The 25,187-nt window shown below is 39.2% G+C and overlaps 1 protein-coding gene across 1 annotated transcript in view; it reads right to left on the bottom strand.

The window, feature by feature from the left end:
- Nucleotides 1-25,187, bottom strand: part of FAM186A (family with sequence similarity 186 member A) — a 130,948-nt gene that overhangs the window by 49,572 nt on the left and 56,189 nt on the right. The window contains 10 exon segments of the mRNA XM_024736424.1: nt 3,400-3,582; nt 4,290-4,425; nt 6,742-6,890; nt 6,892-6,939; nt 15,522-15,863; nt 15,865-15,938; nt 15,940-16,017; nt 16,019-16,526; nt 16,633-17,630; nt 17,747-20,178. Of these exon segments, the coding sequence (XP_024592192.1) occupies nt 3,400-3,582; nt 4,290-4,425; nt 6,742-6,890; nt 6,892-6,939; nt 15,522-15,863; nt 15,865-15,938; nt 15,940-16,017; nt 16,019-16,526; nt 16,633-17,630; nt 17,747-20,178 (4,948 nt within the window).

Here is a 25,187-nt window from a genome sequence, read left to right as displayed (position 1 = left end):
AAGCCCAATAGAAGGGTTGCCAGATTAAATACAGGGTGCCTAGTCAAATTTGAACTTCAGATAAATAATAAATAATTTTTTACAATTACATGGGCCATACTTATACTAAATCACTTGCTGTTTATCTGAAATTAAAATTTAACTGGGTGTCCTACCTTTTTATTTGCTAAATCTGGCAACCCTAACAATGGATACCAAATTCCAAAGAGAAGTGCTAGACTAGGATTTACAAAGAAATTAACTCTTTAATCTTTTAGCTCACTCTGAGGGTATGAGATGGTCAAGGAGAAGAGGATTTTGAGAGTGCTTCTACCCTTCCTCCACTCCAAGAACTTAACACGAGTCTCCAGTTTGGAGGCCCAGTAGACAAGGGTCTGATTCCATACCTGAAAAAAAACCATACCTGACTGATTGGCTGGCTGCTCTAATGACAGAAACAAAGAAATAGCTGCTGCTGCATTGGGATAGGCCTTCAGCCTCAGAGTTTATCTGGACAAAGAAGGCTCAAGTGTTTCCTATAGACTAGATGAGGACCACACATACATATATACCCAGGAGAGACGACATAGGGCTGTCATGTATTCTGTCCAGGAGAACTGCCTAAATATGCAAACACATCTCAGCAGAGAGAAGCTGGGGGTATCACACATGCAAACAACCAGTTGGAATAGAAATGTATCTGCCATGATGAAGAAATCTGCAGGGAATTCCCTGGCTGCCCAGTGGCTAGGACTCTGCACTCTCACTGCCAAGGGGGGCCGGGTTCCATCCCTGGTCGGGGAACTGAGATCCCACAAGCCGTGGGGTGTGGCCAAAAAGAAAAAAACATGCAGAAGACATCTGCAGATGAGTGATCTCCAGTGATGATGATCACCAAGGAACTCACCAAGTACTCCCATGAAAGAGTCATCTTCAAAAATCTGTCACATCCAGGAAGCAATGATGTGAGAAAATGCAACAGTGGTAATCAGTAAGAACTTTCTCTTTCCCTTTCCCTCTCCTCCCTTCTCAGAACTATAATCCATAAGAGGTCCAATACTAGCAAGTTGGAAAAGTTGGAACAAAAGCAGTAGGGCCACAAGAGAGAAAATAAGCTGTTCATGTCCTCCTTCCCTGACTGTTAAGTTGCAGTAGTCTAAACTGGAAGAGAGGAGAACTTTAAAAGAAAATTAAAGCTCTATTATACATGGTTCTGGACATTTTAATTACCGACTAGATAAACTTACATTATTAAAAAGTTACCAGAAATGGGGACTTCCCTGGTGGTCCAGTGGTAAAGAATCCATCTTCCAATGCAGGGGACACGAGTTCGATCCCTGGTCGGGGAATTAAGATCCCACATGCTGCGGGGCAACTGAGCATGCACACCACAATTACTGAGCCTGAGTGCCTCAACTAGAGAGGTGTGCCCACAAACTACAGAGCCCACGCTCTCTGGAGCCCACACGCCCCAGCAAAAGATCCCGCATGCCACAACGAAGATCCCACCTGCCGTAACTAAGAATAAATGTTCGCGACGCAGCCAAGAATAAAATAAATAAATAAAATAAATATTTTTTAAAATACCATTAAAAAAAAAAGTTACCAGAAATGTCATGGAACCATCTAGGTTTTCATCTAGAAGTAGGGTAAGAACTACCTTCACTGAATAAATGTAAAGGGATGTAAAATCACTTTGGAAAATAGCTTAGCCATTTCTTATAAAGTAAATATACACTTATCATACAACCCAGCAATCCCACACCTGGGTATTTTTCTAGGAGAAGTCAAAACTTACATTCACCCCAAAAGCTGTATATGAATTTTTATAGCAGTTTTATTCATAATTGCCAAAAACTGGAAACAACTCAGATGTCTTTGACCTGGTGAATGGATAAAGTAATATGGTATAGCCATACAGTGGAATAATACTAGTCAGGAAGTAAAAGGAAATGAATTACTGATACATGTAACAGCATGGATGAATCACATGAATTATGCCAAGTGGAAAAAGCCAGATTCAAAAGATTACATACTGTATACTTCCATTTATATGACATTCTGGAAAAGAGAAAACTATAGGGACTGCAAGTAGATTAATGCTTGCCATAACTATGCACTTGTCAAGACTCAGAACTGTACCCTAACTAGGTTAAATGTATATACATTATACCTTAAAAAAAAAAATCTATGGAAAGCTCCTTGATTCTGAGTACTTCCAAACAGTAAATTGGAAGTAGGAGTCTCACTAACTTTGTAGGATTTAGCATGAGTAAGAAGTGAATAGTTAGGTCAGTAGTATATCTAATAGTTGAAGCTAGCTGTGGAATGGAGATAAAGGAAATATTATTCAAAGAAAAATTTATACATCTTGTCCCAAGCACTATAGGCATTAAATTAGCAATGTTATCTCTCCAAATAACCTAAGTTAATTAATTTAATTACTCAAAAAATGTAAGGGAAAATGGGAGACAAAAAGAAAGCTACTTTCTGATTATAACCTATAACTTAGGAGTCATACTTATTCAACTTAATGGTTACATTTGATTTGGTTACTTTTTTTCATGAACACTTGTGCTCATGGTATATGATTTTGCATTGTACACATTATATAATATTTTTGCTATTACTTTACTTTATTATAGAATTTTAAGTGTCTTATTTCATGGTGTCTGCTACCTAAACAAACTGATGAGTTAAGACTATTTCTTCTTACCCCAGGACTTGGATTTCACCAGAATAAATCACACTGCTCCCACAAACTCTTTCAGGTTACAAAAGTTCCACTTCTAAATTCTTAGCTTAGAACATTAAATAATTCTCTTACTTGAGAGAGGTAATGGAGACTCCAAAACTCTTCACTTCCACTAGAATGGTTTCCAATAGTTTCAGTGAGAATCTGGTTTAACAGAATTTGGAAATGTGGAACCACATGACCACCTTACCTGTTCTCTCTGAGTCTCTTCAGTGCATCCTGGGTTACAAGCACCGAATTTACTTCAAATTTGGCCTAGATATGACAACTGCATTTAAGGTCATGTTACTGAATCACGAAGTGGGCGAAAGCATTCTACTACGGTCTTTCTGGTTCTTCCAGTAATAAATCCCTAAGGGTGGAATTCAAAGTGGACCTATCTAGTGTTAGATTAGGTTTCATGGTATTATAACTGCTTTTTGTCTGTTTGTTTGTTTGTTTATATTATTCCAGTAATGACATCTATAGGCCTATGAAGAGAAACACTAAAAGACTAACGTTGAATTTACCTGTACTATTTTATGGCTGGTGTGAGTCTGACCTCACACCAAAAAACTACTTTTTGCAACTCCCTGGTGCTGTAAGAGAAAGTCAGTTTAGGGAAACAAAAGGTATGTGACCAAAGGCCCAATTACCAGAGTGCTCCCTCCCAGTCCTTAACTTACTTTGGTTGAATGCATGTAAGAGATCTTCGGAACGTAGAGTGAACATCTAACTGGAGCAGCATAGGAATATCTGGGTACCCACCCAGCTGGGCCCAGAGTGAATACATTGATGTCTTCTCTGTTATTGGGTAACTTGAAGTGGATAGATCTGCATTCCAGATGGCTTCCATTTGGTCTTCTTGTCTAGAGAATCAGAGAACAAGCACCATTTGGAAGCATTAAACTCTCCTGAACTCCATAGCCATTCAAAAGATATAATTCCTATTCTCGCCCCTTCTCTTCACCATCACCGTGTCCTATAAAGCCCCCCTGGCACCAAGGAACATTAGCTATGCCCACTTTGACTGAGAGATGGATTAAAACAGCAGAATTTGCAGAAATAACGTTTTTTCCCTGGCACGTGGGATCTTCCCAGACCAGGGCTTGAACCCGTGTCCCCTGCATTGGCAGGCAGACTCTCAACCACTGCGCCACCAGGGAAGCCCCCTAATACGTTTTAAAACGACTTTCTTAGCTTCATGGAGTATACACTCCATATGCAGGCTATGTTTCCTCCACAGCAGTCTTTTCCCCTTCCTTCCCAAAGTTTCTACCTTCTTAAAAAAAAAAAAAAAAAAGTAATGCTTCTAAGTTTCTTCACTGTGTGTATTAAAATAATTTGTTTCTTTGTAAGGAAGAATCAACTTCATTTTTTTTAAGGAACTCAAAATTAGTTATTAAATATTTAAGTAGAAATAAGCCTTTTGCTAAATTAGCTAAGAAAATTAATATTCTCCACTGAACCATATCAAAACTGTGGAGAAGGGGAAGCTCTTGGGCAGGAAAAAAAAATCATGAGGTCCCAGATATTATCCAAAGAAAGTTTAATGTCAGTCTTTCCTACCACATACCTGAACTTATTGAATATGTCATACTTTTTGTCCTCTTCTTTTAGGATTGGCTGTTGAACAAATTTGGTAGAGGCAGATATTTGCTTCTTTTTGATGATCAAAGGGATAGGTTGATTTAGATTCAATTTATATATCTCTTGAAGCTAAACATAAATAAGAAAAAGGAAATCATGAAAAGAAAGGGCCAAAGTCTTTAGGAAGGTCTTCCTAGCTGGCCTTAGCTAAACTATGACACTTCCTTTTCCTTGGAAAAGGAATTCTCTTTCTCCAGGCCCTTTCTCCCTTCCTCCTGCCACTCCTCGACCTCTACCTGCCTCCAACACACAATTTCAGAGTTGGCAACTGGGATGTATAAAAACCGTGGTCCTGCATTAAGTTCTAGTTTTAGTCCTCTCATTTCCCAGCTTTGTGACTTTGGGTTAGTTGCTAATTTTATCTGCACTTCTTTCTTCTCATTTCTAAAACAAGAATAATAAACACAGGGTTCTTATGAGAGTTGTATACGACAATATATTCATCAGTTGTGAAACTGTGCAAATATAATGATAGCTAACATTGACTGTCAGGTGCTTTCTATGTATTAATTTATTTGATATTTGCTACCTTATGAGATAGGTGCTATTATTATCCTTGTCTTATTACATAGGGGGATATGAAGCTCAGAAAAGTTAAGTGGCTTGCCCAAGGTCTCTTAGCTAGTATGTGGTGAAGCTGATTTGAACCCAATCTGGTAGCAGAACCAACCTGTTGACCACCACTCTGATTCAGTGTAAGTATTTATTCATTTCTACGCTTTTCTTCCTTTTTGCTTTTTCCCCTCCCTTCTTGATGCCTTGATACCCACCTCATCATCTAGATTCTAGCTTCCCTGACCCCAGACCCTTATTAATCCTCTGAAATGCCCTAGACATTGTAATTCCTGTTAGACAGCTCATGGCACTGCCAATTCATCTTGCTTTACTCCATTTACATTGGTCGTATTTTCCAAACCCAGAACTGTCAAAAATATCCAATTTTTGAGGTCAAAGAGTTTTAATGTTTAAAGTGTACTTCTAGGGACTTCCTTGGTAGTCCAGTGGGTAAAGCCCATTGCTCCCAATGCAGGGGGCCCAGGTTCAATCCCTGGTTGGGGAATGAGATCCCGCATGCATGCTGCAACTAAGACCCGGTGCAGCCAAACTAAATAAATAAAATAAAATAAAATAAAATGTAACTTCTGGGGAGTTCCCTGACGGCCTAGTGGTTAGGATTCCAGACTTTCACTGCTATGGCCTGGATTCAATCCTTGGTCGGGGAACTGAGATCCTGCAAGCCGTGTGGTGTGGCCAAAAAAAAAAGAAAAAAAAAAGTAACTTCTGGAAAATTCACAGTATGTCTATAATGAGAAGTCTCTCTGTACCTTCTAGAGTAGCAAGTAAACTAATGTTGTAACTTATTTACTTTAGTAAAAGAAAATGATGTATAAATATAAATATTCCTAGAACTCCAAGAATGTTCCAGAACTCCATGCTGGAGAAAATAATGGGAGCATATAATCCCAGAACAAAGAACTCTAATCTCGGCTCTATAACTTTTGGAAGGTATCACTTCCAAAAGCATACTGATGGTCATCTCAGAGAGGGCTCTGAGACATAATTGGGTGGATGTCAGAGTTTAGCAGGATCTTCTGTGCCTGGTGCTATGTAAGCAAGTTAAGTAAACCCTTATCTCCATTTTTTGTAAATGCATATTAAAACTTGCTTTCTGATAGTTTTGAGGAATGTAACCACCAAGAATCAGCTGGAGAGCAGTGAGCTCAAGAGGTTTCATATCTAGAGGCTGGTAGATGTGGGTTGACTAGGAAGGAGTTGGGCATTTCTGGAAGTCTCTCCTATTCTAACCTTTTCTCATCTAGAGAGTCCAGCCAGTATTCCTGTTGTCAATTTAGGAGTTTCACTGAAGTCACAGTGTAGTGGATTGAATGATGAACTCCCCAGAAGATATGTTCACTCAGAACATGTGAATGTGGCCTTATTTGGAAAAAAGGTCTTTACAGATGTAGTTAAGGATCTCAAGATGAGGTCATCCTGGTTTAACCAGATGGGTCCTAAATCCAATGACGCATGGCTTTGTAAGAGGAGAACATAAAACACACTAGGAAGAAGGCCATGGGAAAGACAGAGGCAGAGATTGGAGTTATGCAGCTACAAGCCAAGGAATGCCAAGGATTGTCTATAGCACCAGAATCTAGAAGAGAGACTTGGAACAAATTTCTCCCTCAGAGCCTCCAGAAGGAACCAACCCTGCCAACACCTTGATTTCTCGAACTGGCCTCCAGAACTGTAAGAGAATACATTTCTGTTGTTTTAAGCCATGAAATTTGTAGTATGTTATAGTATCTCCGGGTAACTTATTTTCAAAGCCTACCACTTTGCCTTTTCTTACAACACACTGGGGAGAGGGAAAAGAAAACAGATTATCTGGCTGAATAAGTATGTCATTTTCCTCAGGCACTGATTCTGTTTCTGCTGTAGCGACTTCTGCTTCCCTGTGCAGATCTGCATCACCTTTTTTTGATAGTCATCAATTCTCCTCAGCATTATGTAGAGGTTCTGGGTCTCAACCTCTCCCAGTATTCTGGATGGCTTGTAACCATTTAATTATGTTGTTTCTTGGGAAAATTAACAAGAATGAGATTCATATAATTACTGACACTAACTCAGCAAACCTGGTGTCACCAGTCTCATCTCATCCTTAGTAAGTAGAGAGAGATAGTATAGGGGTGGCAGGCTTGCTTAATGAGACCTTAATCTAGTTCCCTATATGACTAAACTTTCAAAACTCTATATGACTGTCAAATTTTCATTAACTCCTCACACAGTTTTTAGTGTTAAAATAGTGTTGCTTATTATTTTTTTAATATATTATATTTTAGTATTGATATGTATACAACATATAGAAGGTACTTAATACAATTATGAAAAAGAGTGTCCTTGCCTTCAAAGCACTTACAAGCCAGATTAGGAGACTAATAAATTGTGTCAGAGAGAGAATGAAATAAATGCTAAATAGCAATTTAGCTGTTTGAGCAAAAAGGAAAACATAATTAATTCTAACAAGAGGAATAAAGAATGCTTCATAGGAAGACATTGAATAGGATCTTGAGGAACAATCATAAAAATGTAGTACCCTCTTTACTATAATGTAGTAGGCCACAATGTTTGGGCCTCCAAAACATGGTTTTTTGCCATCCCTATTCTACAAGAGAGGAAAAGGATTCTGAGCAAAGTTAAATAATTTTCTAAAGTCACATAATTGATAAATAACAGATTTGGGAAGCAAACCCAGATCTTTTCTCTTTCCACAATACAAGTATTTCTCAAAGTGTGGACCCTAATCACCTGGACTGAATCATTTTGTTGGGGGTGGGAGGGTGGTGCTTGTTTAAAATGCAGATTCCAGGGTGCATCCCCAGACCGTTTGAATAAAAAATCTTGGTGGTAAGCTTCAGGATCTGTATTTTTAAAAAAATCTCAGGTAAACCTTACAGCCACTGAAGTTTGAGAAAAAGGGGATGAAGAATTCCACGTTGAGGGAACACTATAAATAAAGGCAAGACAATGAAAGTTATATTTTGGGAGTGGTGAATAGTCTGGAACTTTTAGACCACAGATATGTGAAAGGATATAGTGGGGGATGAGACTGACATAGCTGGATCATGAAAGCATATGACATATGCTGGATCAGCATATTATGGAGTTTGGATTTTGGGGGAGGTAGGCAATGGGAACGCACTGAAGATGTTTTTCTGAATATATGTATTTTGCATATATATAGAGAGGGGGAAGGGAATAACTCTTAGGTCTCTTTGTGGGTTGTAATAGCTTAGAACCTACTGTATATATGGATCATTTAATACTTAAATATATTAGCTTTCTGAGTTAATTTTATATTTTTTTATTATTATTATTTTTGGCTGCGTTGGGTCTTCATTGCTGCGTCCGGGCTTTCTCCAGTTGTGGTGAACGGGGGCTACTCTTTGTTGCGGTGCAGGGGCTTCTCATTGCAGTGGCTTCTCTTGCTGCAGAGCATGGACTCTAGGTACGTGGGCTTCATTAGTTGCAGAACGCGGGCTCAGTAGTTGCGGCGAGCGGGCTCTAGAGTGCAGGCTCAGTAGGTGTGGCACACGGGCTTAGTTGCTCCATGGCATGTGGGATCTTCCCGGACCAGGGATCGTCCCCTGCATGGGCAGGCGGATTCTCAACCTCTGCGCCACCAGGGAAGTCCCCTTGCAACCATTCTTTGAAGTAATTATCATTACATCAATTTTACAAATTTGAGTCAGCACATTTGAGTCTTAGAGAAGTTCAGAACTGGAAATTCGAGCCAAGGTCTTCCTGACATCAGAGAAAAAGCATGATCAGAATTTGGATATAAAACTATTACTACCCTCCTACACTGTTGGTGGGAATGTAAATTGGTGCAGCCTCTATGGAGAACAGGATGGAGGTTCCCTAAAAAACTAAAAATAGAGTTACCATATGATCCTGCAATCCCACTCCTGGGCATATATCTGGAGAAAACTCTAATTTGAAAAGATACACATTCTTTTGAAAAGATACATGCACCCCAGTGTTCATAGCAGCACTATTTACCATAGCCAAGACATGGAAGCAACCTAAAAGTCCATCAACAGATGAATGGATAAAGATGTGGTATATATAGACAATGGAGTATTACTCAGCCATAAAAAGAATGAAATCATGCCATTTGCAGCATATGGATGGACCCAAATTTTATCATATTAAGTGAAGTAAGTCAGACAGAGAAAGACAAATATCATATGATATCACTGATATGTGACATCTGAAAAAATGGTACAGGGAATTCCCTGGTGGTCCAGTGGTTAGGACTTCATGCTTCCCTGCTTCCACTGCAGGGGACACGGGTTCGATCCCTGGTTGAACTAAGATCCTGCAAACCACGTGACATGGCCAAAAAAAAAAAAGATAAAAATGAACTTATTTACAAAGCAGAAATAGACTCATAGACATAGAAAACAAACTTATGGTTACCAAAGTGGTTACCAGGGGTTGGGGGAGATGCATTAGGAGTTTGGGATTAACATATACACACTACCATATATAAAATAGGTAAACAACAAGGACCTGCTGTATAGCACAGGAAACTATACTCAGTATCTTGTAATAACCTATAATGGAAAAGAATCTGAAAACGAATGTTTTCATGTATATATATGTATATATATATTTATATATGTATAACTGAATCACTTTGCAACGAACACAACGTTGTAAATTAACTATATATCAATTTTTTAAAATTAAAAAATAAATAAATAAAAATACTTTATTGCTAAAAAATTCTAACAGTCATCTGAGCTGGTAGAGAATCTTGCCTCAGTGCTGATGGCTGCTGACGGATCGGGTGGTGGTGGCTGAAGGTTCGGGTGGCTTTGGCAATTTCTTAAAAAAAGACAACAGTGAAGTTTGCTGCATCCATTGACTTGTCCTTTTACGAATGATATCTCTGTAGCCTGCAAAGCTGTTTGATAGCATTTTTTGTTTGTTTGTTTGATAGCATTTTATCCATGGTAGAACTTCTTTTAAAATTGGAGTCATTCCTCTCAAACCCTGCCACTGCTTTAACAGCTAAGTTTATGTAATATTCTAAATCCTTTGTTGTCATTTCAACAGTCTTCCCAGCGTCTTCATCAGAAGAATCTATCTCAGGAAACCACTTTCTTTGCTCTTCCATAAGAAGCAACTCCTCATCTATTCAGGTTTCATCATGAGATGGTAGCAATTCAGTCCCGTCTTCAGGTTCTACTTCTAATTCTAGTTCTCTTGCTGTTTCTACCACATCTGCAGTTACTTCTTACACTGAAGTCTTGAGCTGCTCAGTTATCCATGAAGGTTGGAATCAGTTTCTTCTAAACTCCTGTTCACGTTGGTATTTTGCCTTCTTTCCATGAATCATGAATGATCTTAATGGCATCTAGAATGGTGAATCCTTTCCAGAAGGTTTTTAATTGACTTTGCCCAGATCCATTATCTATGGCAGCTACTGTATAGCCTTACGAAATCTATTTCTTAAATAAAAGGACTTGAAAGTCAAAATTACTCCTTGATCCATGGGCTGCAGAGTGGAAGCTGTGTTAGCAGGCATGAAAACAACGTGAATCTTAACGTGCATCTCCATTAGAGCTCTTGGGTGACCAGGTGCATTGTCAATGAGCAGTAATATTTTGAAAGGAATCTTTTTTTTCTGAGCAGTAGGTCTCAATAGTAAGCCTAAAATATTTAGTAAACCATGTTGTCAATAGTTGTGCTGTCATCTAAGCTTTGCTGTTTCATTGATAGAACATAGCAGAGTAGATTTAGCATTTTAATTTAGCATCATTAATGAGCACTGGCTTCAACTTAAAGTCACCAGCTGCATTATCCCCTAACAAGAGAGTCAGCCTGTCCTTCAAAGCTCTGAAGCCTTGAAGCCAGGCATTGACTAATCCTCTCTAGCTATGAAAGTCCTAGATGGCATCTTCTTCCAATATAAGGCTGTTTTGTATACATTGAAAATCTGTTTTTTAATATAGCCACCTTCATTACTTATTTTAGCTAGATCTGGATAACTTGCTCCAGCTTCTACATTAGCACTTGCTGCTTCACCTTGCACTTTGATGTTATGAAGAGGCTTCTTTCCTTAAACCTCATAAATCAACCTCTGCTAGCTTCAGACTTTTCTTCTGCAGCTTCCTCACCTCTCTCAGCCTTCATAGAATTGAAGAGACTTAGGGCCGTGCTCTGGATTAGGCTTTCAATTAAGGGAATGTCATGGCTGGTTTGATCTTCTATCCAGACCAGTAGAAGTTTCTCCACATCAGCAATAAGGCTGTTTGTCTTTCTTATCATTCATGTGTTCACTAGAGTAGCACTTTCAATTTCCTTCAAGAACTTTTCCTTTGCATTCACAACTTAGCTAACTGTGCAAAAGGCCTAGCTTTCAGCCTTTCTCAGCTTTCAACATGCCTTCCTTACTAAGCTCATTCATGTCTAGCTTTTGACTTAAAGTGATAAAGTGAGGGACATGAGACTCTTCCTTCCACTTTAACACTTAGAGGCCATAGTAGGGTTATTAATTGGCCTAACTTCAATATTGTTGTGTGTCTCAGGGGATAGGGAAGCCCAAGGAGAGGGAGAGAGTTGGGGGAATGGCCGATTGGTGAAGCAGTCAGAACACACAAAACATTTATCATTTAAATTTGCCATCTTATGTGGATACGGTTCATCGTGCCCCGAAACAGTTACTGGTTTCCACCGACAGACAGACAGACACACACACACACACACACACACAACTTTGCTTCTTTCTTCCTTTCTTTGTCCTGCTAGACTCTCTGCCTTTGCTGCCTTACTGACTTTTACTAGTTCTTTGAGACATAGTTCAAAGGTCCGGACTCCTAGAAGCTTTACCTAACTCTCCCCTCTCCTCAGTCCTCTTGTATAGAGTAGGTGATATATTCTTTCCACATCATACTATATAATCATCTGTTTGTATGACTGTCTCTTAGTAGACTTTGAGTGCCCTCAAGGCAGGGTTATGGCTTATCCATTTTTGTATCCTTCCACCCTCTACCCCCTGGGCCTAACCCAGCCCCTGGCATGTAGTGTATATTTTAAATGTTGATGAATTAAATGATAAGTTAAATCCTATCTAGTCACCGCAACATTTAGTATCTTTAAGAACTTTCTTCAATATCTATGGAAATGAAATGTTTCATTATCAGCATCTGGTGTAATTTTACGTTCTTTCCATCATTGCTTTTTAGGTATATTACACTGATCATGTGGTAATACAACTCTAAAACTGTATTTTAGCATTTAAACATGGAATCTTTACTTACAGAGGTTCTACAAAACTTTCTTTATTCAAAAATAGTTTATATTATTATACTTTATGTTTTCTCTCCCATATAATGTTAGAATCTTCTTGACTCAGCCATTTTTATTATGGAATCTTTCATCTGTCAATATTTAATTCCTTGTTATACCTGTTGGTGATTTGATTATCATAACATGAAATATTAAAGAAGAGCTTTCTGAAGAATGAACAAATTGATCCTTGATGGATCAATTATAAAAGTTATAAGTGTATAAATTAAATATTGTGAAATGTTGATCTATATATTTCAATTTTTAAATGATTTTACTAAAACAGGCCACATCGTGTCACTTAGATCTTCAAAATCTTCACTAAAACTAAACAAACTTAATTGCCATATAAAAATTAAGAAAGGTGTCATAGAATTCCCCCCCAAAAGTACCAAGCCCATATAATATCATAGGTGAAATCTACCAAACTTACAAAGAATAGCTAATTTTATCATTAAACTGTTCCAGAGCATAGAAAAAAAATAAGCTTTCACATTTTTTAAATGATATAAACTTAAAATTATACCAAAATTTGACAAAGATAGCACCAAGAGAAGTAAACCACCAAACTTACTAATGAATATCAATGCAAAGTAAAATTCTAAATAAAATATTAGCAAATGTAACACATTCAAAGAAAGGTACAACAAGGACAAATTCCAGGGATGTGATGATGGTTTAAAATAATTAATCATATTTATTATGATCTGAGGAGATCTGAGGAGAAAATATGTTCTCTAATAACCATGAAAACGAAGTGCTGAAATCACATTTAACAAAATGTGATTTAATAAATTTAACAAAATTCAACATCCACTCTTGATTTAAAAAAAATAACAAAACAGGAGCTGACAGATACTTCTTTAATATGACAAAATGTATTTCAACCCAAAAGCCAGCATTTTTTAATGACATATACTAGAAAGATGTCCACTATCACCACTATAATAATTAGCAATGAAAGGACTTACATTGTGGCATTCTGAGTTACAAAGGAATGGAGAAAATAACCCCCCTCAAAATGAAATTGACTAAGGTTAAAGTTGTTTTGTAACTTTTTCAGAAGGGAGAATATAAATATAAACAATCCTTTTAAATGTTCTTGAAGGTGAGTTTTTCCTAGAAAAAAATAACATGGGACCATGGAAGGGCACTCCTAGCTGTTACTCAGGGCAAGTCAAATGAACAAAGATGGCCTTGTGGCCACATCACCAATATTTTTTAATATAGTTCTGAAGGTACTAATCAATTCAGGTAGACAGGGACAGAAATGAGATGTTTAAAAGTTGGAAATTCTAGATGTAAAAAATTATTATTTGCAGGTGATATGATTATGTAATTGGAAAACTCAAGAATATCAACTGAAAAACTATCACATGCTTTTGAATACAGTAAGATGGCTGCATACAAAATTGATACAGAGAAATCTAGCCTTCATTTATACAAATAACAACCAGTTAGAAGGTATCATAGAAGAAGAGAGTCCATTTACAATAGTAACAACAAAAATAAAAACTAGCAAGATATACACTTATGGCAGAATATGCAAGAGCTAGATGAAAACTTTAGAATGCTCCAACAGGACACATGCACACGCACACACACACGCACACACAAACGACCTGAACAAAAGCAAAGGTATATCATTTTCTTGAATAGGAAGACTATATTAATAAAGATAAACTGGGTTTTGCTGTTTGTAAACAAAAGTTTACCTGTTGCTCATACTACAAATCCATCATAGCTTTGCAGGGAATGAGCTTCATTCTATACGCTCAGGAACACAGGCTAACAGAGCAGTCATCACCTTGAACACTATAGGTTATCATACCAGAGGAAAAGGAGACTCTAGAGGGTCTCAAACTGACAATGACAAGCTTAGTACAGAAATGATACACATTAATTCTGCTCACATCTCATTGACAAGTACTGGCAAATAGTACTAACTACCACGAAGACTCAGCATCATAAAAATAAAACTGCAATAAATAACAGAGAATAGAAGTAACTCATCTATATGCAATCAATAAAAAATAATAGAAAATCCAGTTATGGACTTAAATGATACAACAATTTATGATGAAGCTACATTCAAATCAATGGGGGAAAAAGGTAGATTATTTTGTAAATAGTGATGGGGCAACTGTGCAGCCATGTGGGGGAGTGAAAAACATCACACCTATATCTCACAACAGAAAGCTTAGAATCGAAGACTTAAATGTAAAACAAACAAGCAAAAAACTAATAACCAACCATAAAAGTACTAAAAGCAACCTAGAAATAATTTTTTTATATTTCTCATAGTGGAGAGGGCCTTTCTAAATATGGTACAAAGCATTATAGCAAATATTGATATAGGGACTTCCATGGTGGTCCAGTGGGTAAGACTCCAAGTTCCCAGTGCAAGAGGCTCGGCTTCGATCCCTGGTCAGGGAACTAGATCCCGCATACATGCCGCAACTAAGTGTCCGCGTACCACAACTAAAACGTCCACATGCCGCAACTAAGACCCAGTGCATCCAAAATAAATAAATAAATATTTAAATAAGAAAATATAAACACATAAAAATCAAAATTTTTTTAGAAAGCAGAACCCACCAAAAGCAGAGTCAAAACACAAGTGGGGGAAATTTGGCAATCTATGTCACAGACAAGGGACTAATTTTCCAAATATTTGAACAGGCCCCACGAATCAATTAAAAAAGCAACTTGACAACCCAACTGAAAAATGGGCAAAGTATTGAATAGAATAGAATCTTCACAGAAAATAAAATACAGATGGCTCTTAAGTCTATGAAAAGATGCTTAACCTCAACCTATAATAAAAGTAATGCAAATTAAAGCATTGAAATGCCATATTTTATCTATTACATTGGCAATGAACCAAAAAACGGATACTATTTCATGTTAGTCTTGATGTGGGGAAGTACTCTTTTATAATGCTGACCAATGTATAAGTTGTTACCAGTTGGAAGTTACCGTTCTTCCAGTTGGAAGCATTTCTAAACTTCTGAAGTTGATATTTTGGAGATCAACCATGATCCACAAAATATACTTAAGCATGTCTGCTAGAGATATAAATGAATGAAATAGATGTTATAAGGCATTTTTTATTTCCTAAAAAATATACTTCCTTTTACTATCTTAAATATGCTTCCATTCCACAGACCTTCTATAAGAGAATCTTTTAGAACATCTAATCTGACAAATATGTATATACTTATAGGGCAGTGAGGGAGGATATTTGAAATCAGGACTAAACCTGATTTCAGAAAACTGGACACACAATATTTATATCTACCTTGCACACTGGATCAGCCTATAGGCAATGTACTTGTGGAATAGGTATCCCAGCCGAACTTTGTCCGTATGAAGTGTCTCAATTATGAGATTCCTAGCTGTTGTGTGTAGTTGTGAAGGGAGTATAGAAGCTTTTGTCGCCTGATTTAAGAGAATCAGGTTCTTCTGCTGAGCCTCCACATCAACAAAATAGTTCTGTTCTTTGAGCTCTTGGGGATAGGAAGTGGGCACCATCATCTTGGTTTTCTGGGTACCTGAAAGTGAGGTCAGTATCCAGGGCTTATCTATAGGGGGAAATCGGGATTTCTGGTCCCATTCAGAAGGTGAGCTCTGTGATGTTTTGGGTAGTAAGAGAAGGTAGTGATATTACAGGCTTAATGAGAGTAGGAAGGGCCCCCTCATCAATGTAAGGGGTTTGGGATAACTGGTGTCCTGTAATCAGTGAGATAGGACTTAAATGTTCTAAATTGTTCCATAGCAAAAGGATCTCGGGGGTCTCTGGATTTCTTCATAAGTGTCAGAGACCTCTGATATTTGGAACTTCTTAGTGGTGAAAGGGGCTTGAGGTACCTTGAAACTTGGAGCACTGGGATGGACCAATGCTGATTTAGGTTTCAGAGAAGAAATAATTGACAATCTTTCCTTACTTTTCTTAGAGACAGGAGAGGACAAATTTTTCTGGGGCTTTCCAGGGGTTGAGGGAGCCCATAGTGTAGGGCGTTGCCCAGGGGTGGGAGGGATCCATAGTGGGCAAGCTTGCCCAAGAAGGGTCCATGGTGACAGATGCTGCCTAAGGGTAGAAGGGACTTGTAGATAGGGAGATTGCTCATGGGTGGCAGAGGTCTGGAATGCCTGAGGCTGCTCAGAGAGGGTTAAGGGTCCAGATTCCAAGAGTTCCTCAGGGGTGGAAGAAGCCCCAGGAACCAAGCACTTCCCATGAGAGAAAGGGGCCCAGATACTGGGAATCTGTGCAGAAGTGGCTGGGACTCCAGATATAAGGAGCTGTCTGAGGTCAAGAAGGGGCTTCAATATCAGAGGCAACTGGGGAGTCACAATGTCCCTAGATATGAAGAATTGCCTAGAACTAAGAAGGGCCTGGTGCAAGGGGCTGCCCTGGAGTGGGAGAGGGCCCAGATATTGGGCTGGGGACTGGAGCTGGGAACCGAACAGAGGTGGATTGACCCTTAGAAACTGGGGTCTGTCTAGAGGAAGGAAAAGTCTGTGGTGCCAGGAGCTTCCTGGGTTCTGAAGGAATCCTCATTCCCAAGGATTTCCCAGGGACAAAGGGGGCTTGTGTAAGAGGAGACCTTGATATCTGCAAAGGAGTAGAAGAGACCTCAGATATAGGGGACTTCTCAGCAACAGGAGCAGATGATACTGGGGACTGCTTAGGAATGTGAGGAGCATGTGTTGTGATAGATATATCAGTAATGGAAAAGATCCCAACTTCCAGAGTATGTCTTGAAGGAGGACCAGGCCTGTGTGGTAAGGACTGCTCATTAATAAGAAGAGCTCCTAATTTTAGGTCCTGCTCAGACCTGAGAGTAATACCCATGGACTGGGCCTGTCCTGGGGTGAAAGGGGCTCCCAAAGGTTGGATTTGTTCTGGGATGTGGGGAGATTCTAAGGTATAGTTGTTATCTGAGGTGGGAGGAACTCCTAATTCCTCAAACTGTTCTGGAGAGAGAGAAACCCCCAATGCTTGAGCCTGTCCTAAAGTGAAAGGGGCCCCCAAGTCCTGGGCCTGCTGAGGGGTGACATGGATCCCCAGTCCCTGGGCCTGTTGAGAGGTGAGAGTGATCCCCAGTTCCTGGGTCTGCTGAGCGGTAACATGGGGGACCACCTGTGCCTGGGCCTGTTCAGGGGTGACATGAATCCCCAGTGTCTGGGCCTGCTCATGGGTGAGAGTTATCCCCAATGCCTGGACTTGCTGAGGGGTAAGAGTGACCCTCAGTGCATGGGCCTGCTCAGGTGCGTGGGCTGCTCCCAAACCCTGAGACATCTTAGGAGTAGGGGTTTCCCCCAATTCCTGAACCTGACGGGAGGTGGGGGTGATTCCCAGTGCCTTGGCCTCTTCAGGGGTGAGGTCAATTTCCATTGCCTGGGCCTGCTGAGGGGTAAGAGTAATGGACTTTGTGGGAGACTGTCCAGAAATAGAAAAGGCTCCTGGTGAGGAAGATTGTGTAGAGATGGGAGGAATGATTGGTATGGGGTGCTTTCCATAGCCAGATTCTCTAATTTCTTAAGATTCCCATTGAACGCTCTTCTTTGGTGTAACTGCAATGCGTCTTTTGGTGTGCTCTGCCACCTGGAAGACAATGTCACTGAAGTGTGACTGAGCACCTGTTCTGGTTGTTCAGAAGTTTTCATCTCCTTTGCTGTTTTCTGCTTCTGCCTTTCATGGTCCTCTACCTTTCTCCTTGGCTTCTGCTTCTCCTCCTCTCTCTCCCAACTGCTTTCTTGCTCCAGATATCTCACTTCCTTCTGAACCTGCATCACCTGCTGTCCTTTCTCCTTCTCCAAGGGCACTCCTTGTTCTTTCACTTTTTGCTTCCATGCTTCCAGCTGCTGCTGCTTTGACTTCTGATGCCCTTCTTTCTCCTCTTCCCTTTTCTTTTGCCTCTCATCTGGCTCAATCTGCTTTTGCATCCTCTGTTTTTGCTGTCCCTTCCACACCTCTTCTTCCTGCCACTGTTTCTGCTTCTGTTGCCCTCGCTTTCCCTCCTTCATTGGGAGACATGCCTCTTCCTTCTCCAAATTCTTATTTATCATCTCATAGCTCCTTTCTTCTAGCCTTTGTTTTTCCTTCTCCTTATGGTCTTTCCCTACTGTTGAGGCTACAGGAACATCCCGTTCACTTTCTATTTCAGCCAAGATCATTTGTATTAAATTGTCAGTTAGTGGGCCAAGGCTCTCCTGTGAAAGTAAGGTGCTAATTTCTGACTTTGCACTAATCTGCTTCTGAAAATGCAATTCTGGCATAAATGAGACCACCTTTTTTCGTTTCATAGGTTTCTCTCCAATTTGTCCTGCATTTTTTATATCTTTGTATTTTCTCAAGATTTTTGTCACAGTTTCAGCCACTTTTTGGAAATATTCCTCAATTTTTGCCTTTATGATTCCTAATTTTTCAACTTCTGCTCTTTTTAATAATAACTCTTCTTTTGACCTAGTCTTTTTATCCAAAGGCTTTCCTATGTTATCGATTTTCTCTTTTAGGAATGACACTATGGCTTTCTGAAATTCTTCTAGATTACTCTGTTCTCTTTTGCCATCTGGAGTTGCTGAAGTCTCTTTAGTTATCCTAGACTGTGATTTAACAAGTTCAAGAGACTTGACTTTCTTGGCGAAGACTGACATATCCTTCTCTTCAGTTTTTTCTTCTTTGCTTGTAATGGTTCCTGGAGAGATTTGGTGTTTCTTTCCTTTTATTTTCATTTTCTCAGAGGAATAATCAAGTTGACTCAACCTGGATGGCTCTGCTTGGCTACTCATCTCACTTCTGCCTTCTTCGTCCATTGACTTAATGATGAGTTCCTCTTTATTCTCTGAAGAAATTTGACTTCTGCTATGGGAATATTCAGGTTTGGCTTTCCTGAGTCTTTCCCATATACTACTGGTTCCACTTTTGCCACCTTGGCTCTTTGTGTCAGAAGGGAAATCAGAAGGAAAATGTTGACTTTTTGATTCAGTGAGTGACTTTGATTTGCTTTCAGAAAAGGATTTTATTTCTTTTCTCTTCTTTTCTAGTGCTTGTATTTCAAAGTGGTGATCAAGTTTGGGCCCTGCGACTTTCTGTTTACCTTTATCATCATTCACATTTGATTCGGAGGTCTCCTGCATATATGGGCCTTTTGTGCGCTTTCCTTTCTGTGATTGGTACTGATCAGTCCCATCTTTCTGAAAGGCACCACCTTTCTTCGCTGATATCTTATCTATAATGATATCTTCAGTGATCTCTTCAGAAGACTTTTTCTGTTTTTTTTCAGGTAAAGGGTATTGCTGGTCAGTTATATCTGAAATCATCTCACCTTGGGCTGTATATGAAGGAGATGAGTCCCATATGATCCCCAAGGCTTTGGTCCCTTTTTGGGGGGCCTCATCTACAACAATTTCAAATGCTTTGGCCAAAATATTATCTACACTGTCTAATGTGTCAGCTTGGCTAATGGCTAATTGTGGAGAAGGCTCAGGTAACACTCTCAGTGTTGCTGTGGGCAATGCTTGGTGTTCTACGCCTTTGGATCGAACAAGGTGTTTATATTTTCCTTCTACTTCTTGAAGTTTCTGCTGAAGCATTTCATTTTTTTTACTGAGATCTTGTATTATCTTCAGGGAAATCTCTTTTTCTCTTTCACTTGTCTCATTTGTATACATATTGGCACTTTGGGGGTTAATAACTTTCACTTCATCATTTAGTGTACTCAAAGCTTTAGAAAGGTTTTCTATTGTTGATGACATATATTTAATAGCATTGTTTTCCAATTTATTGAACACTGCAGTATCTTTGAGTTCCTGTAGCATATCTTGGATTTCTGAAACCTTTGTATTTGTTGCAAATTGATCACTAATCATCTGATCTGGTCTTAAAGCATGAGCTGTTGCAGGTCGCTTTATAACACTTTCTCTCCAAGATTTCCATAGAGAACCTCTAGATGCTAGAAGAAATAAATAAATAAATAAAATAATGAGATCGCATTTCTCCTTTTGTGCTGTGCTCTATGTTTAACCCTAAGGAATTTAGCCTAAATTAACAGATAGATATAGGATAAAGTTTCATCAGGTAAGTTTGGCCCCAAAATAAACAGCATTATTTTCAAAAGAATGACTCTTTTCCCACAATCATCTAGAAGTTCTTCTTCCAGAGTTTAGGAGAAGAACTCAGCTGTGACCTCAACTTACTTTCGATCACAAATTTGAGATTAGACATAAGGTAAACCAGAACTTTCCTTTGGTTTTGATTATGCTTGGTGCTTTCCATTTTCTTTCTTGGGTTCCTATCTTTCTTTTCTCCCTTTTCTGAGTCGAAGCTAACCTTGATTCTTTCAAAAGGATCACAAAAGAATAGAAGGCAAACATTTGAAGGGACTTCCAAAATGGCTGAATGAGAAACTCAGCAAATTTTTCCCAAAAAGGCAATGAAAATACTGAGCAAAACTGCCAAAAACAATCATTTTAGGACGTTGGAAACTGAGCAAAGGCATACAACAAATTGAGAAGAATTTATTCAAGAAAAATTTGCTATGATGTTTTAGCCTGGAGCTGCTTCCATCTCCAACTCCCTAGCCCTATGGCCTGAGTTCTACCAGAGTGAGGCAGCCTGTGAGGACTGACAGCTCTACTGCCTGAGGGGGTTGATTTGATCTAGAGCAAAGCAATTCTTTAACAATACTACTTTAACCCATACACAGATCCGTTAGCAAAGAGTAGAAGCCTTATTGGATCAATCTGGATTAATTAACGATTGACTAATCATTGACTGACCACTAAGCTATGCGGACCCAAAAGTAACCCCTAAAATTCAGGCTTAAAAATAAAAATAAACAAACAAAAAAACACAACTGAGTAGAGATATCAGTGGTTGCCCACTGTGGGGGATACAGACTCCACCAAATTAGTCCAGACAAGTCACTAAAAAACAAACCAAAAAGGCAACAAAAACAAACTCTGGAGGTTGTAAGGAGAATCAAAATCCAGAGTTGCTACAATATATTACCTAAAATGTCCAGTTTTCAACATAAAAAAAAGCATGCAAAGAAACAGAAAAGTGTGACCCATACACAGGAGGAAAAGCAGTCAGTAGAAATTGTCTCAGGGACCAGGGGGAGGAGGTGGGCAGATGTTGGACTTATCAGAAAAAAAGAAGCAGTTATAAATACGTCCAAAAAACTAAAAGAAACCATATTTTAAAATAAAAGTATGATGACAATTACTCGTCAAATAGAGCATATCATTAAAGAGATGAAAACTGGAAAACCAAGTGGAAAAATTGGAATTGAGTAGTACAATAACTGAAATGAAAAATTCACCAAAAGGGCTCAACAGCATGTATGAGCTTACAGAAGAAAATAACCAGCAAACCTGATGCTAGATAACTAGAGATTGTCTACTCTGAAGAACAGGGAGGAAAAAGAATAAAGAAAAATGAACAAAGCCTCAGAGACTTGTAAGGTACCATCAAGCATACCAATGTACAAGCAATAGAAATCCCAGAAGAAGAAGACAGTGGGGCATTAAAAGTATTTGAAGAAATAATGGCCAGATCATCCCAAATTTGATGAAAAACATTAATCAACACGTTCAAGAAGCTCAGCAAATTCTAAGTGGGATAAATACCGAAAGATCAATACCTAGAACATCATAGTCAAACTGTTGAAAGCCAGACAAAGTGAGAATCTTTAAAGCAAAAAGAGAAAAATGACTCATCACAATCAAAGGAGACCCATTTAGAACAGGGGAACTGCAGTAAATTTAACAGGTCACTTCTTATCAGAAACAGTGGAGGCAGAAGGCAGTGGGATGGTATATTCAAAGTGCTGAAAGAATAATACTATTAACCAAGAATTCTGTATCCACCAAAACTATTCTTCAAAAATAACCAGCAAACTTGATGCTAGATTGCTAGAAGTTAAGACATCCATTCCCTGAAATAACACTCTTCCCAAAGTAGCATGAATGTACAGCCCTCATAACCATCATTATTGCATGTTTTTAAACACTTCTCTAAATGTATTACAGAAGAGCTATCACATCCATTCACTGAAATAACACTCCTGTCAAAGTTGCTTTCAGTGAACACTCATATATCCATAGTTAATACATGTATTTTTTTTGTGTGTGTGTGTGTGTGTGGTACGCGGGCCTCTCACTGCTGCGGCCCCTCCCGCTGCGGAGCACAGGCTCCGGACGCGCAGGCCCAGCGGCCATGGGTCACGGGCCCAGCCGCTCCGCGGCATGTGGGATCCTCCCGGACCAGGGCACAAACCCGCATCCCCTGCATCGGCAGGCGGACTCTCAACCACTGCGCCACCAGGGAAGCCCAATACATGTATTTTTAAACTCTTCTCTAAGTACATTACAGAATGTCTGTCACATCCATTCACTGAAATAAGTACATGCTTCTCAAAGTAGCATGCATGTACAACTCTTTATTTTTAATGAAGGAGAGAAATAATATATACTGACAGCAAGTAAGCTTGTGAGAAGATGCTCAATATCACTTGTCATTAGAGAATTGAAATTACAATGAGATACTGTTACACACCTATTAAAATATCTAAAATTAAAAAAAAAACATAATACCAATGCTTGCAAGGATATGGAGTAACTGGAACTTTTGTTTATTGCTGGTGGGAATGAAAAATGGTACAGATACTTGAGAAGACAGTTTGGAAGTTTCTTACAAAATTACTTACAAAATAATGTAGTCTTTTAAAAAATTTACTACTATTATTTATTCACTTTTGCCTGCATGAGGTCTTTTTTCCTATGCATGGGCTTTCTCTAGTTGTGGTGAGTGGGGGCTATACTCTTCGTTGTGGTGCGCGGGCTTCTCACGGCTTCTCTTGTTGTGGAGCACAGGCTTTAGGCATGTGGGCTTCAGTAGTTGTGGCACGTGGGCTCAGTAGTTGTGGCTCGTGGGCATTAGAGCGCAGGCTCAGTAGTTGTGGTGCACAGGCTTAGTTGCTCCGCGGCATGTGGGATCTTCCCGGACCAGGGATCGAACCTGTGTCCCTGCGTTGGCAGGCGGATTCTTAACCACTGCACCACCAGGGAAGTCCCAAATAGTTATTTATTTGGCTGTGCCAGGTCTTAGTTACGGCACATAGGATCTTTGTTGCGGCATGCAGACTTCTTAGTTGCGGCATGTGGACTCTTAGTTGCAGCATGTGGGATTTAGTTCCCTGACCACGGATGGAACCCAGGCCTGCATTGGGAGCACGGAGTCTTGACCACTGGACCACCAGGGAAGTCCCAATGTAGTCTTATATGATTCAGCAATCATGCTTCTAGGTATCTACCCAGTTAATTTGAAAACTTACGTCCACACAAAATACTTGCATGAGAATGTTTATAGTAGCTTTATTCTTAATCACCAAAACCTGGAAGCAGCCAAAATGTCCTTCAATAGGGAGATAAACAAACTGTGGTACATCTATACAATGAAATATTATGCAGCAATGAAAAGAAATAATCTATTAAGCCACAAACTATTATGGAGGAAACTTAAATGTGTATTGCTAAGAGATAGAAACCTGTCTAGAAAAGCTACATACTGCATAATTCCAATTATATGACATTCTTGACAAGTCAAAACTATAGGGACCCTAAAAAAGCAGTGGTTGCCAGAGTCTTGGAGAGGGGAAGGATTAAACACAGGGGATTTTTAGGATGGAGAAACTATTCTGTATGATACTGTAATGGTGGATACATGACAATATACATTTGTCAAACCCTACATAACTACAGTACCCAGAGTGAAACTACATAGGCAAATTTTTAAAAATAACCATCTAGGAGGTAAGGGGATCCCAGGAAGGAATTCATACTGTGATACGAGAATCTAACCATATTAGAAATGTATGACACAACCTCACTGAAAGAAATGGCAGTGCTGGGGAAGAGGGAGTGTTGCTGACCTAAGTAACTGGAAATGAAAGGATTCTGTAAGACCAAGGCAAAAGGAACTACATATGAGGGCTGTACTGTAGTTGATAAGTTGTTTCCCTTGGGAGTATGGGTTAATAATTCTGATACTGCTATACATGTATACTGGACTGAACAATTAAGTAAATGGACGGCAGACGGTAGGAACAGGTTTCTCACTGTTTTGGGTAGGAATTTACTGATAAGCAAGGGGAGGGAGCTAGAATGATCCATGTGATAATGAATTAGAGTTAGAGACATTGACAAGAACTCATGTTGAGCTTAATGTAGTTACAGATGATTATATACGTAAATGTCTATAGATATGTGTACATTCATGGATCAGCACACGCACACATTTTTTTTGCTCTGTCAGATGAGAGGGCCAAGGGAATTCCCTGGTGCTCCGGTGGTTAGGACTCCAAGCTCTCACTCCCAAGGGCCCAGGTTGAATCCCTGGTCAGGGAACTAAGACCCCACAAGCCAAAAAAAAAAAAAAAAAAGAAAAAAAGAAAGGTGAGAGGGCCAAACAGAAATAACAGCCTAGTAGCAATGACCACACATAGCAACCAGATCTTGGTTTTTAATACTATTCTCTAATGAAAGGAACCAGAAGTCCTTGGAGAAATGACAGATTCTAGAACTGGGGCAGGAAATATTCAAGATGAACCTGAAGCATCTTGTAACTTGTAAGTACCAGAAAGTAAGGAAGTGCTAAAAAAAAAAAAATAGAATAAACCACATTGATGCGGGTATGTGAAAGGGGCACAAAAACCAACCGAAAGAGGTTCTGATGGCCAAAGCTGGAACTTGAGCAAGAAAATAAAGTAGTATTAGGTTTTATAACCCAAAGTATTAAATATCTATGAGTTCAATTTGATATAAATAAATAATCTAATAAATTACTAAATAGGAGAGAAGAGACAGACTCCTGTGCTTAAAAGTTCAAATAATTTATGTAGATACTCCACCCTAGAGGAGGGGGCACATAACTCTCCATTCCTTAAATGTGGGCTGCACA

The sequence above is a fragment of the Neophocaena asiaeorientalis genome, unplaced genomic scaffold (genome assembly GCF_003031525.2).
Source record: "Neophocaena asiaeorientalis asiaeorientalis breed wild unplaced genomic scaffold, Neophocaena_asiaeorientalis_V1.1 scaffold134, whole genome shotgun sequence".
Taxonomy (NCBI): Eukaryota; Metazoa; Chordata; class Mammalia; order Artiodactyla; family Phocoenidae; genus Neophocaena; species Neophocaena asiaeorientalis.
Note: the sequence above shows the minus strand (reverse complement) of the source record. Positions and strands in the feature narration are given on the sequence as shown.